The 15,082-nt window shown below is 34.1% G+C and overlaps 3 protein-coding genes across 4 annotated transcripts; 1 reads left to right on the top strand and 2 right to left on the bottom strand.

Annotated features, from left to right (window-relative positions):
• Window positions 1-8: 8 nt before the first annotated feature.
• On the bottom strand, window positions 9-4,472 carry LOC112327625 (alkaline/neutral invertase A, mitochondrial). The gene is made up of 6 exons (XM_024601847.2): window positions 3,365-4,472; window positions 2,734-2,893; window positions 2,308-2,519; window positions 1,058-1,551; window positions 905-953; window positions 9-629 (listed from the first exon to the last, which is right to left on the bottom strand). The coding sequence occupies exons 1-6, from the start codon at window positions 4,094-4,096 to the stop codon at window positions 303-305; spliced, it is 1,974 nt and encodes a 657-aa protein (XP_024457615.1). The 5' UTR covers window positions 4,097-4,472; the 3' UTR covers window positions 9-302.
• A 2,733-nt stretch (window positions 4,473-7,205) lies between these two features.
• LOC18098559 (psbP domain-containing protein 1, chloroplastic) lies at window positions 7,206-9,103 on the top strand. The gene is made up of 3 exons (XM_006382300.3): window positions 7,206-7,453; window positions 8,175-8,609; window positions 8,740-9,103. The coding sequence occupies exons 1-3, from the start codon at window positions 7,313-7,315 to the stop codon at window positions 8,959-8,961; spliced, it is 798 nt and encodes a 265-aa protein (XP_006382362.1). The 5' UTR covers window positions 7,206-7,312; the 3' UTR covers window positions 8,962-9,103.
• Window positions 9,104-9,830: 727 nt separating this feature from the next.
• LOC18098558 (AP-3 complex subunit mu) lies at window positions 9,831-13,770 on the bottom strand. Of its 2 annotated transcripts, none has more exons than XM_006382299.3 (8): window positions 13,603-13,770; window positions 13,378-13,477; window positions 12,736-12,846; window positions 12,551-12,640; window positions 11,731-11,978; window positions 11,024-11,233; window positions 10,583-10,790; window positions 9,831-10,293 (listed from the first exon to the last, which is right to left on the bottom strand). In XM_006382299.3, the coding sequence occupies exons 1-8, from the start codon at window positions 13,635-13,637 to the stop codon at window positions 10,048-10,050; spliced, it is 1,248 nt and encodes a 415-aa protein (XP_006382361.2). In that variant the 5' UTR covers window positions 13,638-13,770; the 3' UTR covers window positions 9,831-10,047. The 2 variants fall into 2 exon arrangements, with proteins under 2 accessions (XP_006382361.2, XP_024456589.2); XM_024600821.2 differs by having other exon boundaries at window positions 13,392-13,477; window positions 13,603-13,648.
• Between the last annotated feature and the right edge of the window lie 1,312 nt (window positions 13,771-15,082).

The following is a 15,082-nucleotide window of genomic DNA, read 5'->3' as shown; positions in this document are numbered from 1 at the left end:
AATAATAGTTGCAGGAAAACCCTAGTTTGATACATTAAAAATGAGTGTAAAGATCATTGTAATAATATACAAACTAGATATGACTACGGGAAGAATACAACAATGGAAAAATACAGCACTGACCAACTTAGCTAATTAATCGGCTCATTAACATGATAATTAAACTGAGACTATGGTCTAGTCGTGCATGAAGATGTTGCTGCTAGTATAACTTCTTCCTTTTGTGGTTAAAAATCACTGTTTTATCAGTCTATCCTAATAGCTTAGCTGTACAGTAACAGAAATTCTGCCTATGCATCATCCTACACAAGAATCTGAGACTTAGCAGCACCTCGAGAACACCTCTTTCGGCCACTAGTGTTAAGTCCACAAACACATATCTCAAGAAGCTCATAATCCTCATCCCAGAATAATAAGGACGCCCTCTGTGGGTTCTCCAAGAGAATTTTTGATGTTAAGAAACCTGCAACCGTCCATGTTTGATAGAGACGGGATTGCTTTCCGATAAACTTCCCAGTTCGGGTGTCATAATACTCTGGCCAATGGTCAACTTGAAGTCTCTTCTCAGCCAAAGCAATCGCCTTCTGAGCTAGTTCAACTCGGTTCATCTTTATGCATGCCAAAGTGAACTGAATCAAAATGGAAACGATTCAGAGGGCAGAGATCAGTTAAGTGATTCAAGGGGTGAATTTTGGATGTTTTGTTTTTTGGGCTACCAATGACTCTTTTCTCGTTAGTATGACCAACCAGAAACCTTTAGAAACTAGATTCCATGTATCACATAAACCAACAAAACTAGCAGGAAGGTTTGTTTAGTATAAATCAGCATTGCATGCGTGTCTGCTGGTCCCAAATAATTTTTTTTTAAGAAAAACGTACATATTGCAAATGAAGTCAAGCTTACCTGCCACAGAAGTGTTGGCCACGACCCACCATTATGATATGACCAAGGGCTGCAATGCACAATCAGAAAAGAAATTTTAGAGTTGATAGATATTGTAAATTGAACAACGAATGCACATGCACAGAGGCTCAAGTAAAATTTTTGGAAACTCACGTGTTCTTTGGGTCACTGCCAGTGATTATACGCCAATCTTCATGCTCTAGAGCAGGGTAGCATATCTTAAGAGGCATATTTCCCACAAGATCATCCCATTTGGCTTCAATCAGATTTAGAATAGCTTCATTATGTTTTGGAGTACCCAAAGATGAAATAACGGACCAAAGATTTCCAAGAGTGAAAAACCTAAAATCCATGTGAGCTGGCTGCAGATTGCCAATCAAATACCCGCCTTCCTCAGGTATCCAGTCCATGAGCCATGATGGAATTTGTTCAGGATAAATATTGAATTTGTTGGTGGCTTCTGTAGAATACTCTTCTGTTTTATACCGGTATATCACATTGATCTTGTTCATATCTACCCAATAGTATTCTCTAATGTGGAATGACAGAGCACTGAGTCTGTTGTTGATAGCCCTAACTAAATTCTTTGATCCATCATTTACAACAATCATCTCGCGTGAGCATCGTAAAGCTGAGTAAAACAAGGCCTGCATAAATAGACTAGTAGTTGTGAGGTAAACCATAGATGCATAAGCATATAAAAAAAAAAATCAAAGAACTAAGCTTGTACATATAGCAGGGTGGTTACTGACTAACATTCTCTATACATGAACAAGAAGAAAAAAAAAAAAGCAGCATCAGAGCAATGGTTAAAAGTGCTTTGGAGAAATGAGAAATATATAACAGACTAACAGCGCCAGCAAAAGGCAAGAGTTGAGTTTTTCATATCATTAAGCCTGCATACCTCGCAGCTGCACTTTATAAATCTTTAAATCATTACATTTGCGGAAAAGTCTGAAAGTCTTTCATAAACAAGACTCCATTTCCACATGTAACAATTCAAAGCAGTGCAGGGATGCTTGGTTAAAAGTGCTTTGGAGAAATGAGAAACATGTAACAGACTGATAGCACAACTAAAAGGCAAGAGTTGAGTTTTTCATATCATTAAAGCCCGCATACCTCACACCTGCACTTTACAAAGCTTTAAATCATTACATTTGCGGAAAAGCCTGAAAGTATTTCATAAGCAAGACTCCATTTCCACATGTAACAATTAAGGGCAATGCAGGGATGCTCCAAACTCATATAGAACTAAGCCCTAAATTTTCAACTGTGCAGAACTCCACATCACTTGAAATTAACTCAAAAAAGCATATTACAAGGACACGGCAAACCACTACAAACAGCCCAAGTCAAATTACCAACCAACACATCCAAAAGGATAATGTAAGGAAATAACTCACTTGAATCTCAAGGGGGTGACCATGGATACCCATCCGCCGATCTATCATGCAGGAGCCATCAGTGACTAGTAGAGAAGGAAACATATCAAACCCATCAGTTAAGCACAAGTTCAAGATCAGTTTTATGCCAGTCTGAACATCCACCCTTTCTTGTAAGGCATAGTCACCGGTGAGTTTCCCATATGCCCTCAACAAAATAATCCACCACAACCCTAATGAAAAAGAAAAGAAGAAACACAGATGCTATCAATCAACAAGAATCAATGAACTACTGAGATCAATAGCTGTCTCCTGAAATATATTACGGCTACAGATGTTGGACATTTACAATGAAACATATGGGACACATAAAAATCCTTACTAGAATCAAAATACAGAACCATGGCAATTTTTAAAATTAAAATGTTCACAGAGGTGTTTACTGACCAGAATCCACAGGTGCAACACGGCCAATAGCTGATTCACCAAAATCTGGATCTAAAACTTCTTCAAATTTACTGTCATCAAGAGGCACCGTTCTGACTTTAAAACTGGCAGGCATCAGCCCCTGGCCTGGACTATAGCAGTCCACTGTTTTCTCCCAACTCTAAGAAAACAAAAACAATTTCTTGAGTTTTCAAGAACATCAATTATAAAAACATAGCTATAAATGCACGAGTATGATTAAGCCAATATGAACAATAGGCACAAAACCATAAAGGAACATCTGTCTGAAAGATGACAAGAAGACATAAGAAATTATAACCGATAAAATGGGTGAAAAATCAATTCCAGAGAAACAGAAAATTTAGTATTAAATGGCATTTGAATAATCATATCATCATCAGAAAGTTTACCCAGGTTGACATTTATACTAAAATTTGTAAACAACAATGGTCAATATGGAATATAGGTGCATTTCATGACTTCTAAACGAATCCTCATTAATAACTTGGTGCACATTAACCAGGCATTTTAATACTGGTCAAAATAGAACAATGATATAAATGGAAAAATATCAAATGAAACAATGAAAGGATATATCAAACCAAAATAGAAAAGCAGGATAAAGTATTGCCTGCAATTGCAAGGTATGAAGCAAGAAATTCTTCACAATCTCTCCTTCACCTCTGAGCAAAAACGCAAGAGCTGAAGGCACGAAATCACGAATAAACACCTGATCATAATTCAATGGCATCTTATCCCCAGGATCATTCGCGGCCACAGTTCCCACAGGACTCCCACAATACATAACAACAGCATCATTCAACAACTTCCATGCCTCCTTTTCTATCTCACTCTCTTCCCTCTTAGGACTAACAATCTCAACTTCTTGACCACCATCCAAATTCTCTCTATTTACACTTTCACAATCATCAACAAGCACCCCTATCCTAGACTCTTCGTCCCCTAAAACATTCTCATCTTTATCAATCCTCTCAACCACCAAAGGCTTAATACCGATCCCATTTTGCACATAAATTCTCTCAAAATTATTATCATTCACTCTTGTCTCAACAGATGTTGAAAACTTTCTAACTTGTGATGCAACACTAGCAACAATAGAAGCCCCCCTAAAGTCTCCTGTTATAAGCCGAGATTGGCCAAAACTGATATAGGGAGCACAAAAAGATTTCTGGGCTTCCTTGAAAATGGTCCTGGACCCCAAGATTCTAAAAGGGTAGGTAAAAAATTGCTTGTTTTTCTCAAAATTAAACTGGTTCCCTGATAAATTGCTTGTTAGACTATGATGGAGATTAAAAAAGACTCGATTCTTCTTAGATAAGAAAAATCTACAAGAGGGTCTCATTGTCGAATTTCCAATAAAACTAACAGTATTGATAGAATCAAGAACCAAACAAAAGCATAAACAAATGTGCTAAGGATTTGTTTGTGATGAAATAAGGAAAAAGGTCTGAATCTTTTGTATTTACAAACAATAAAAGGTTGCAACTTTAATGAATAAAAAGGATATCATTGCTTGATTTGAACTTACAGAAACATAAAAGAGAGAAATTGGTGATCTTTGACAACAGATTTTGGTGTTCAGAGAAGGAGGAGAACAGAAAAAAACTGTATTTTCATAAAGGGGGTTGTGAAGGAGGGTAAGATTTTGTCTTGGTCATCGTGAGTAATAAGTAAGGAGGTGTCATGAAATGACAGTAGTACCTCTAACAATCACAGGCCGTTTGGTAATGCGGCAGCAACTGAGGTGCAGTCAAACCGCGATATATATCTATTTGGTTATGTTTAAAATGTAGATTGAAATTGATGGGACCCATCATTATAGTGGCCGAACCTATGATTAGCAAAAAACTAGCAATACCTGCTTCTAGCTTGCAGCAACCTCAACTTTTGTCATTCACCAACACTGTCAACAAATTTTAAACTCCTAAAAAAAAAAACCGTTGGATAATTAATTACTCATCTCCCAGCAAATCAATTCAAACGGCCTCATCCACTGTTAAAAAAATATAGTATTGAAAATTGTAATTTTGTGATTAATATATATAAAGAAGAGTGCCCGAAATTAGACTCATTTTATCATTTTTTTTAACCACAATCCTATTCTGTTCAACCAAGTTTTTATAAATGTTACAAAACATTTTTTTTTGACAAATTTTTCTTCATTAACAATAGTGAAAAATAACTTTAAACCAGTTTATATATATATATATATATATATATATATATATATATATCGAAACTAAATTTTTTGTTATTAAATTTCGTATGTGATGACATTGCACATAGTTTAATAGAATAATAAAAAATATTTGATATCAATATTATTTATTTCATGATGTAATAACAATAGTTAAATTTACAATATTTAAATTAAAAATCATTAATATTAATATATATATATATATATATTTAATTATTTTATAACCTCAATTTGAAAAGCATTTTTTTAACCAAACACATTAAACTACTTTTTGTTCAACCTCAATTTCAACCACAGTTTTAACCAAACATATATTTTTTCAAACCAACCTCAACTAAAAGTACTTTTTATAAAACAACTTTTTTAAAACCACAACCACAACAGCAACTTCAATATCAAACACACTTCATCTTGAGTAAATTACTTTTAGTCCCTATAATGTTCGTCTTGAGTAAATTACTTTTAGTCCCTATAATGTTATGAGATGTTTTAATTTAGTTATTTATGTTTGAAAATCTATAACTTTAGTCATTTGACTCTGGTTGACCATTATCTTATTAAACATACCTTGCTATAGTAGATAACGTTTTATTATGGTCTTGGAATATAAAAAATAAAAATAATTAAAATGAAAGAGCCATGTTTTTTTATGTTTTATAAAAATTCATTTAAAAACTATATTAAGATGTACTTTTTATGTTTTTTTTCCGTTACTTTAATTAATTAGATATATTTCTGTCTTTTGTATCCATTTCTTTTATAAAATTTTGAGATTTATAAAGAAAACCAGCAAATTTCTGAATGACACAAGCAATTAATTTAAGTTTGCATGATGTAGCTAGCTAGGGGGTGAAGGATAATTTACACCTTTCTTTTCTTTTTTGGGTTTCTTGTTTGCTATTTTTGGAGTGAGTATTGATCTGGAAATTTTGATTTCATATAATTAAGGAAAATTCAACTATTTAAATTTTTTTTTAGATAATTAAGGAAAATTTAACTATTGACAATGTGGGTGTATCTTTGCTTTGATGGTGTAGTTGGGTAAGGAATTCCATTGTAGGAGAGAGATACCATAATGAAGTTGAATTGTGAGGTTGCTGTAAGTGTTGGAGACACAATTGGATGTGCTAAGTTCATTCTCTCTCTCTTGTTAGTTTAGCTTAAATTTAGCATTAAGTGTCTAATAAGTAAGTTTGTGTTTTTTTTTAATTAACGTGGGTTTCAGGCTAATTTGCGCGTACCTCGACTAATCTTACGGGTTCTAAAGTTAACGACCATGTAAGCCTCCAGTGGCTATCATATTAATAATTATAGGACTCAAACTTGAAATTAATGGAAAATAAATCTCTTGGTCTTAATCTCTTACCACTAGCTTCTCTACTAGATGATTTGATTGTGTTTTGAATTAGAGAGTGGTAATTAATGGGATAGAAAATTAGCCATTTTCCTTCTTAATTGCAATATCTAATGCCATACCAAGTAAATCATGGCAGCCCATGGATTAATTAGAACTTGAAGAAACAAAATTCTTACACATGCTTGGTGTTCAAAAGTCATTGTTTTAAAAACCAAACCGGGTTGATCCGGGAATGGAGGGTCCGAGTTTAAAACTTAGAAAAGAAAAAAAATCTTATCAATATAATTAATTATTAAAGAAAAATAATGAAAAATAAAAAAATTATATTTTTGAGATGGTTGGATTATGTTCTTGTTTTTTATAATGACCTTCATGAATGATAAAAATAATAATATAGATATACGAATGCACATGGACACCAAAACCATCAAATAAATCAATCATAATTTTGATTAAAAAAATAAAATAAATTATGAAATATCCATATATCTATCTTCATTCAATTCAATTAAAATCATGTAAATTATCATTCTATATCTTTGTTACAACTTATAAAAATAAACAAAACAAATCAAATATCCCAAAGCAACATCTTCATAGGATTGAGTATAATTTATGCTCAATATTAAACTATTTCATTTCTAATTTCATTTCCTAATCTAATTAAAAAAGAATTCGCAACTTTTTTTCTTTGTAGTCTGTTTTTACAATTAAAAATGATCATATAAAGTATAATATCTATGACTTTATATTGATGCAATAATTCTGAGTTGAAAAAAAAAATTAAACTTTTATATTTTTATATTTCAATCCTACGTTTAAAAATATTTATACCGGACTGCGACCACATTACTTGTAAGGAAGCAAGCTCATTTGCCCAATAAAATTCAAACACGTATGCTTTGATCCCACTCCATCTCATCCTCAACCTTTCTATCTTCTCTCAACATGGCACACTGACACTCACTAGTTTGTGTGTTACAATACAAACTCATCAAGAAATGGCAAGAATTCTTGACTCGTTCCCTCCTCCACTTCAACTCACCCATCCAACTCTTTCTCGCTCTACTTGGCCCAGGTGCTCAATGCCCATCTCACCAAATCCCACTTTCTGCAGCTCTATTTCTCATTACAACCAACTGGTATGCATGTGTTTTCTTTCCTTCTCATTCATACAGTTTCTTTCTTTTCTTTACGTTTCCTTTCCTTTTCTTGTTTTCTTTTTATGTTTATGTTTAGCTCTTCTTCTTGATATGAAATGTGAATGTGGTCTGCTTGTCATGGTTAAATTCCTGTTTGTAGCTAGGACTTCAAATGTCGAATGTTTAGCTCTTCTTCTTGATATGAAATATGAATTTATGGGATTATTCTAAAAATGGTTTGAGAGGCATGGTCTTTTTTCTATCATTACGTTTTGTAGAAATTAAGTCAGAAACATGGTTGCGAAGTATAGGCACAATGCTGATGGGCATTATAGGGCCATTGGATTTGGAAGAAATAGTGAAAGAGGATCCACTAGATTCAAATCAAATGGCCCAATGGTCATTGGCATCGTGTGCTGATGTTCGAAGCCTTCCGCATTGTAGCAACCCCCATCTTGTAGTCCTAGGAATCCCACCTAGCAAACACATGCTATCTGAAAGGATTTTTAACTCATGACAATGTACCTGTTAGTCTTCTTATTTAGTAACTTCGTGTTACCAAATGATTCATGCGGTTTCTAAGTTGCTGTACCCTCAATGTTTTGTTTTTTGGATCATAAGTATCCCTATTTTCTGAACTGATATGCAGCCTTTTGTCTTGTATCATGGAACCATTTCAAATTGCTTCTCACAACGTAATTTTTTATGTAAACATAATCAGACTAAAGCTTTTGCAGTTCCAAGGAGAAATGCAATGGCATTGATCTTGTCAAGTTACATGTTCTCAGAATTTGGTTTCGACAACCTTGCATTTGCTCAACAGTCCGTTGGCTTCAGGGAATACATTGATCAATTTGATGGGTATTCATTCAAGTACCCTCAGAACTGGATTCAAGTTCGAGGTGCTGGAGCTGATATATTCTTCAGAGACCCTTTTGTTCTTGATGAAAATCTCTCAGTGGAGTTGTCGTCTCCTTCATCATCCAGGTACAAGAGTGTTGAAGACTTGGGCCCTCCACAAGAAGCTGGAAAGAAGGTGCTTAAGCAGTATTTGACAGAGTTCATGTCTACTAGACTTGGCGTCAGGCGTGAATCAAATATTCTTTCGACATCCTCTCGAGTCGCTGATGACGGAAAGCTTTATTATCAAGTTGAGGTGAGTTGTTAGGTAGAAAGAAGTCATTTGCATACATCACAGAGCTTCTTAGCTGAGTGATTATAGTGGTCAAGATTATTTTCCTTTCGAGTTCATAGAAGTGTTTCTAACCAGGCCATCATGTTATCAGGTAAACATCAAGTCCTACGCAAATAACAACGAACTGGCTGTTATGCCTAGGGAAAGAGTAGTTCGATTGGAATGGGATCGCCGGTACCTGTCAGTTCTTGGAGTTGAAAACAATCAGCTGTACGAGTTAAGGTTACAGACACCAGAAAATGTATTTGTAGAAGAGGAAAATGATCTTCGCAAAGTCATGGATTCCTTTAGAGTGAATAAGATTGCTGTTTAATTAGTCGAGTTCATATAGATTTATCCAATATTCTGTAGGTTGGGATTCACTGTTTTCACTGTTGCCTTTGCTGCTTTCTTTATCTTCATTTTGAAGTAACAGTTTGAAAGTTCATCCAATATCCAATGCCAGTTTTGTTTTACATTAAGGTTTTCTTCATTGCACCAGGCCTCTGGTTTTTGGCAGTGTTATCAAGCTGACATGTTCTATCCTCTATCTTGAATGCATTACCCATCTAGGATATTAAAGATGCGTTCAGAAAATAATTTTTCTTTTTCTGATGAAAAATTGAAAAAAAAAAAACGAGTTCATTTATTGAAAACAAAGGAGTTCTCATCGAAAAAATAAAAAAAACTTCAATATTACAACTATTTTTCATAAAAAATCAAAACTATAATTTATAATAGTTTTCTTAATATGTTGCATTTGTGATAATCTAGTTATAGAATAATAACTTTATTTCATTCAAATTATAACTCAGAGAAAAAAAACTTTACATTAAACTTATAATTTATGACACTAACTAAATAAGAAAATATAACAAAATAATTTTAATCTTTTACTTTGCAAAAAAGTGTTTATATATAAAAATACTGTACTGTTCAAATTAGAAAATAATGAAAAACTTGCATTGAAAAACTATGTATAACCTTTAAAACATATTTTTTTTCAAACTCAATATAAGTTTGAGTTTTCCTTTTTGTGACTTCAATTCTCTATTATTCTGTTTCTATTCTGATGATGAGAAACTCCCCAAAATCAATGGTTAATTGCCCTGAGAGTTTATCCACAAGAGCACTGCGGGACTTTTTGTGACTGGAAAGCAACTTCTTGAAACAGTGAAAGTTGCGACAATGAGAGCCAACACATTCAGAGGTTAATGATTTGATCACAGTTCTAATTGATTTTGTTAAAAATGTTATGATACAACACAAAATCATGTCAAGCAGCAAACAAACGATCTTGTCAGGTTACCAAATGATCTTAACTGCATTGATCAACTGGCATCCATGCTATAATACAGAATGACAAAATCATGGCAAGTAGCATAACAAATTGGAAATTAATCTTGATACAATACAAAATCTATGACCTAACTTCATATAGTCCTGATCTTGTGAAAGCTCGAAACCCTTTATAAAGACGGCTTGGTACAACCCTGAGATCCAGTTTATCTAATTGCAGGCCAGAGAGGGCAACACCCTGGATTCTAAAACCCACTTGAAATGTGGGAAATACGTTAAGCCGCTTTAATCCTGTCTCAAGCATCAGTGTTCCAGATAATGCAGGGGCTCTATCTTTTGGTATTCGATCAATTGACCAAGTGCACATCTGCAAATACGGGTAAACAAACTAAACAATCAAACTCTGCCATGTACAGAAAAAAGAAAAAAAGAATCCAGCCTGAACGATTTTTGTCATGTGATGAAACAATTGTTCAAAAGAGAGGCACAGAACTAGCATTTTTGTCATCTTTCCAAACAGAGATACATGGAACATGCATCTTGTTTTTCCTTTTTTCTTTTGTGTGCGCTGAATAACGAAAGGTATCAATATAATTTTTCTCACCAAACATTAAAGATATACATTAAAGGTATCAAGACAAGTTCAGCACAGATACCTTGTTTGAGAAGATGGTCACTGCTCCATGATTTGCAGTCAGATCAGCTGACAAAACACACGAAGGCAGTTGAAATTGCACTGTTATTGAGTCAATCATCTTTCCAGGGTCATTTCGTATACCAACCATCACATTGACACGGCATGTCCCATCATCGGATGTAATCTGTGGCTTTACATATATTGGGGTACTTTTCAACTTTTTAACCCTGAATAAAGGATAAAAGTTATTGAAAATGAAAAAACTACAGCATACATGTGAACAAAGTGACTAACAAGAGGCATAAGACTATACATATTCTCTCTACATCTTCCCCAAGTAGTTATCTTGCATATATACTTCATAATAGGAATACCTCAGATAAGTAAACTAAATGATCAGAAACTGACATTGACAATAAAAGAACCAAAACATTTAGGATGTGCACTGCACAATATGGACCTGTAACTCATGAGCTTAAATAGTCCATCAGGAGGCACAAATGATAGGATATGATGGGATTCCCAAGGCCGGAACCGAACACATGGATGAAATCTGACATCATCCATAATAGATGGGTTTGTAAATGATAGAGTCAAGTCAGGAACACCTGTTATATGGGAGTTTACTTGAACTTCACCATAAACCTCACACTTTACCAAGACCCCATCCCTGAAAAATGCATTTGAAAAAGAAAATTGCTTAGCCATAAGTATGAAACCACACAGGATAAATATATGACATTCAATGATATCAACCAAAGAAGGAAATTTCATAGACCTTTAACTTGAAATGCATTTTCTAAGAGCATCTAAAGTAAAATAGTTCACGTGAAGGTGAAAAATCAAAATAGTAACATAATATGCACAACACCAAATAATGGCAAGTGACACTGCAGATCTGTATTGAATACAAAAACCTATCAAGGCAGCTAATCACACTACTGAGATGGTCCCATTCCCCATTTGTTATGTAATAGTGGCAAATAATTTGTACTGGAGATTCTTCAGAAAGTCAAATCATCTGTGAAAGTGTCTATAGGAAAATACAAAATTACCTATGTTGAATCATAATCATGTAGACCGAGAAATTCAAATAACCAATTGGAAGGGAGATGTACCTAATGCAAACAATTAAGTTCTAAGAAAATTTTAAGAATAGAGAAATACCTATTTATAATTGCATCCATTTCTTCAACAAGATCAACATACACCTCATTGTTAGCATATTTTATGTCTGTCGTTCTCCATGGAACACAAGATGCTGTAGCACCTGGAAGAGTGTCGCTCATATTTGAACTGTTACCAGTCACAACACTCAGCATTTTGCTCACAATATTTGGTGGAGCTATCATCTCCCTCAGTATATTAGGTTCTGTGGTCAGGGGGAAGCCATTGTCTATCATCTCATCCAAAAGCTGCAAATTTTAATTAAAATGTTGGTTTGTGTACACAAAATAGGGAAAAAGACTAGGGAAAGGAGGAAAATCTTGAACCAAAGGAGAACTTTTAGATTTTGAATTTATCCCTTTCAATCTCAACCAATGAAATAATAACAAAAGAAAAGCACCTTCTATTGTCAATATATTAAACAGATTTTTTGTTTCTGTAAAAATCATAAAACATACAAGCTGCAAATACAGTTTTTGTATTGTTTAATACAAGGTGAAACGTATCATCTTTTGGTTTTAATACCATAAAATATGGAAAGGTCACTTGAAAAACCAGTGTAATTATAAGTAATTAGAGATACAATGTATTGAAAGACTGACTTATTATTTTTAAACATATTATCAGGTTGATTTGAGACCTTTCTCTGAAGTCCCGAAACAACGTTTAGTTACTAGTAATTGGATCCTATACATGAGTCATGGCCACTTTTTAGACCAATAATTTCCACAATCCCAAAATACTGTATGTATGCTATTCTCATAATTCACAAAAAGAAACTAGCATAATGATCAAAAATGAAAATGATTCATAAAAGTACCTCATACACAATGACAAAGTTATCCTTTATTACATCTTCATTCAACCCTTCTAGATAATCTGAGAGAACATCAGCTACTCTGCAAAGGAACTGAAAATCTAGTAGGTAAAAGTCAAGGACTTGAACACCATCAACCCATACATAATCACATCCAATCACAAAGCACATAAGCTAACAAAATCTACCTCAATGCCCATCAAAGGTGGCATTTCAACTTGGGTGCAAGCTAAAAAAGTGATCCCCTCCCGGACAATTTGGAACAAGTAATGTGTTGGTGATGCAATAACCGGTTGTTGCTATCAAAACAACAGCAAAGCAAATGAAAGATACAACAAATGAGAATAGCATCAACGACAGAAACAAACTAAAATAAAATCAAAATATCAAATGAGAGGCAAAAAAATTCAAATCTTTAGAATAAATAAAGCAAAACCAGCTAGCATAAACCTGAATTATAGACAGAAAATGAGATTCAAATCCAATCCAGAATTGGAAATTCCAAAATGAAGCCAAACAGCTTTGCCTAAAGCCACTAAGGTACCAAACGAAACCCAAAAAGATCAAAACTTGAACAGGCAAAACCCAAAAACAGCTAATATAAACTCAATTACACAAAAATAAGAACAAAATCAAACCCCGAAGTTGAAACGCTTAGCTGAACAACATTGTCAAAAGCCAGACTCAGAAAAGATCAAAGCTTGAAACTACACAAGCCAAAAAAAGCTAATATAATCATGAAATATTAAAAAACAATTCAGATTAAAATCAAACCCAGATTCCAAAATTGCAAAAAAAGTCCAACAAACAATGTCGAAGCTTCAAAGTACCTTAAAGGAATCACCTTGAGAAACAATTTGATCCCAAAACCAAGCACAAATGGATCTATCTACTCTATGCCCAGTTAACTGTTTCTCTAGCATTACCTCTCTGTCAAAAAATATCACACAAAACACACAAAATTCAGTTGGTGATATTAATCAGATCAGATAAAGATGCAGTCTATACTGTTTTGGGATTTGAAAGATTTGTTCTGAAGAGATTTTGAGACTTACCCAGAATCTGAAAGTAGAAATATACACTGCAACATCTCTCTCTTTGCTTCGATATAATTTTCTCAATCCTTCGGAGGATGGAGGTGGAGAAGAGTAGTGGAGGTGGCAGGCAAAAAGTTTATTGAGGACGGTTTTCAGGGATGAGTTCGGTAAGAACAATAGGACAAACATCAAAGTGGGCTACTAGTTATAAGATAAATATCATTTTGGTCCTCCGATAACCTTTTTTTCTCACATAGGTCCTTTAAGTATTTAGAAATTCTGAATGGAGTTTTTTTTTCCTCTTACAATCCCCTTACAGTATAAAAACTCAATTCAAGAGTATTTCAGATTTAAAGAAAAATTTATTTTATCTGTTTATATTTTTTTAATCTAACACGTTTTTGCCTTTTTTTTCTCCTTACATTCTGCAATGCTATGGAGCAACTTATTATTGTGAGGCCAATTCTGCAACGGTGAAAGTTGAGTCCTGATTCAAGGATTAACAATTCCAGTCATCACTTGGCAAAGCTGAATTTCTTCTTGTGATATTTGGTTGCTTTTGTCATTGTAAGATCGAGAAAATGAGAGATTATTGCTTTTGAATCCAATTCTCAGAAGAGTTCCATGTCGAGGGAGTATGATAATCAGCTATGTAAATGTTATGGACTTCGTTATGATTGATCTGACTATAAATCTGTGAATGTGAGGTACAAGGGACATAATCATTTTCAACTCTTTTTTCCCTTCCAAACTAATTCATGGAGGAACAATTATATGCCTGATTGGATCGGTACTGTTTACTGGCATGGAGTCTAATCAGGGAATGGAGCTCTGCGTTGGGTTTTCTATGGCAAAATTAAGGAGTCCTTAACTTTCTAAGGATGCTAGCATATCAAGAAAGGGAACTTTCTGAATTATATATACATGGTTCTTCATTTTTTTAGGTAGCGTCTAATTACTATTTTAAAATAGATGAGATAGAGATAATAAAATTGTTTTGAAAGGATAGGAATCATTTCAAAATTGTTCAATAAACAAATTTATTTTATATCTTTTATCTTCTCCCTTCAACAAAACATGTTTTTGTCTTTTCTATCTTGTAACACTATCCAAACACAATCTTAGTTTTGCTTCCATGAGGGGAAATTGCCATTCTGCATATGCTTTTACCAGTTCTGAAGCATTTCTGGGAAATGAAGCAATATGGAGTGGCAGAATCTTGGGCTCAAGTGTGCAAACTACATGGCGCCAACCTATATGGACCATTATCACAGCTGCAGTTCAGCTGCCTTATGAAGCCACTGGAGTTTAGAGAGAATGATGAGGTTACAATGGCAACCAGCAAGAAACTTTTCAGCTACAGTGCCGAAGAATTCAATTTTGTCGGATGAAGCCTGTAACCAGACCTCGGATGAAGCCTGTAACCACACCTCGGTCGGATGAAGCCCATAACTAGACCTCTTCTTTCGGTATCGTTTTTCATGTGGCTATGGTAGAA

Source organism: Populus trichocarpa, chromosome 5 (genome assembly GCF_000002775.5).
Source record: "Populus trichocarpa isolate Nisqually-1 chromosome 5, P.trichocarpa_v4.1, whole genome shotgun sequence".
In the NCBI taxonomy this organism is placed as follows: Eukaryota; Viridiplantae; Streptophyta; class Magnoliopsida; order Malpighiales; family Salicaceae; genus Populus; species Populus trichocarpa.
Note: the sequence above shows the minus strand (reverse complement) of the source record. Positions and strands in the feature narration are given on the sequence as shown.

Excerpts from the sequence above, each read along its gene's own strand:
- LOC112327625 (XM_024601847.2), bottom strand. The coding sequence starts at position 4,096 with ATGAGACCCTCTTGTAGATTTTTCTTATCTAAGAAGAATCGAGTCTTT. Across the intron at positions 1,552-2,307 it reads GTCACCCCCTTGAGATTCAA|GCCTTGTTTTACTCAGCTTT; the intron begins GTGAGTTATTTC and ends CTATTTATGCAG. Across the intron at positions 630-904 it reads GGCCAACACTTCTGTGGCAG|TTCACTTTGGCATGCATAAA; the intron begins GTAAGCTTGACT and ends ATTTTGATTCAG.
- LOC18098559 (XM_006382300.3), top strand. The coding sequence starts at position 7,313 with ATGGCAAGAATTCTTGACTCGTTCCCTCCTCCACTTCAACTCACCCAT. Across the intron at positions 7,454-8,174 it reads TTTCTCATTACAACCAACTG|ACTAAAGCTTTTGCAGTTCC; the intron begins GTATGCATGTGT and ends AAACATAATCAG. Across the intron at positions 8,610-8,739 it reads AGCTTTATTATCAAGTTGAG|GTAAACATCAAGTCCTACGC; the intron begins GTGAGTTGTTAG and ends TCATGTTATCAG.
- LOC18098558 (XM_006382299.3), bottom strand. The coding sequence starts at position 13,637 with ATGTTGCAGTGTATATTTCTACTTTCAGATTCTGG. Across the intron at positions 12,847-13,377 it reads CTCAAGGTGATTCCTTTAAG|CAACAACCGGTTATTGCATC; the intron begins GTACTTTGAAGC and ends TTGTTTTGATAG. Across the intron at positions 10,294-10,582 it reads TGACCATCTTCTCAAACAAG|ATGTGCACTTGGTCAATTGA; the intron begins GTATCTGTGCTG and ends CCGTATTTGCAG.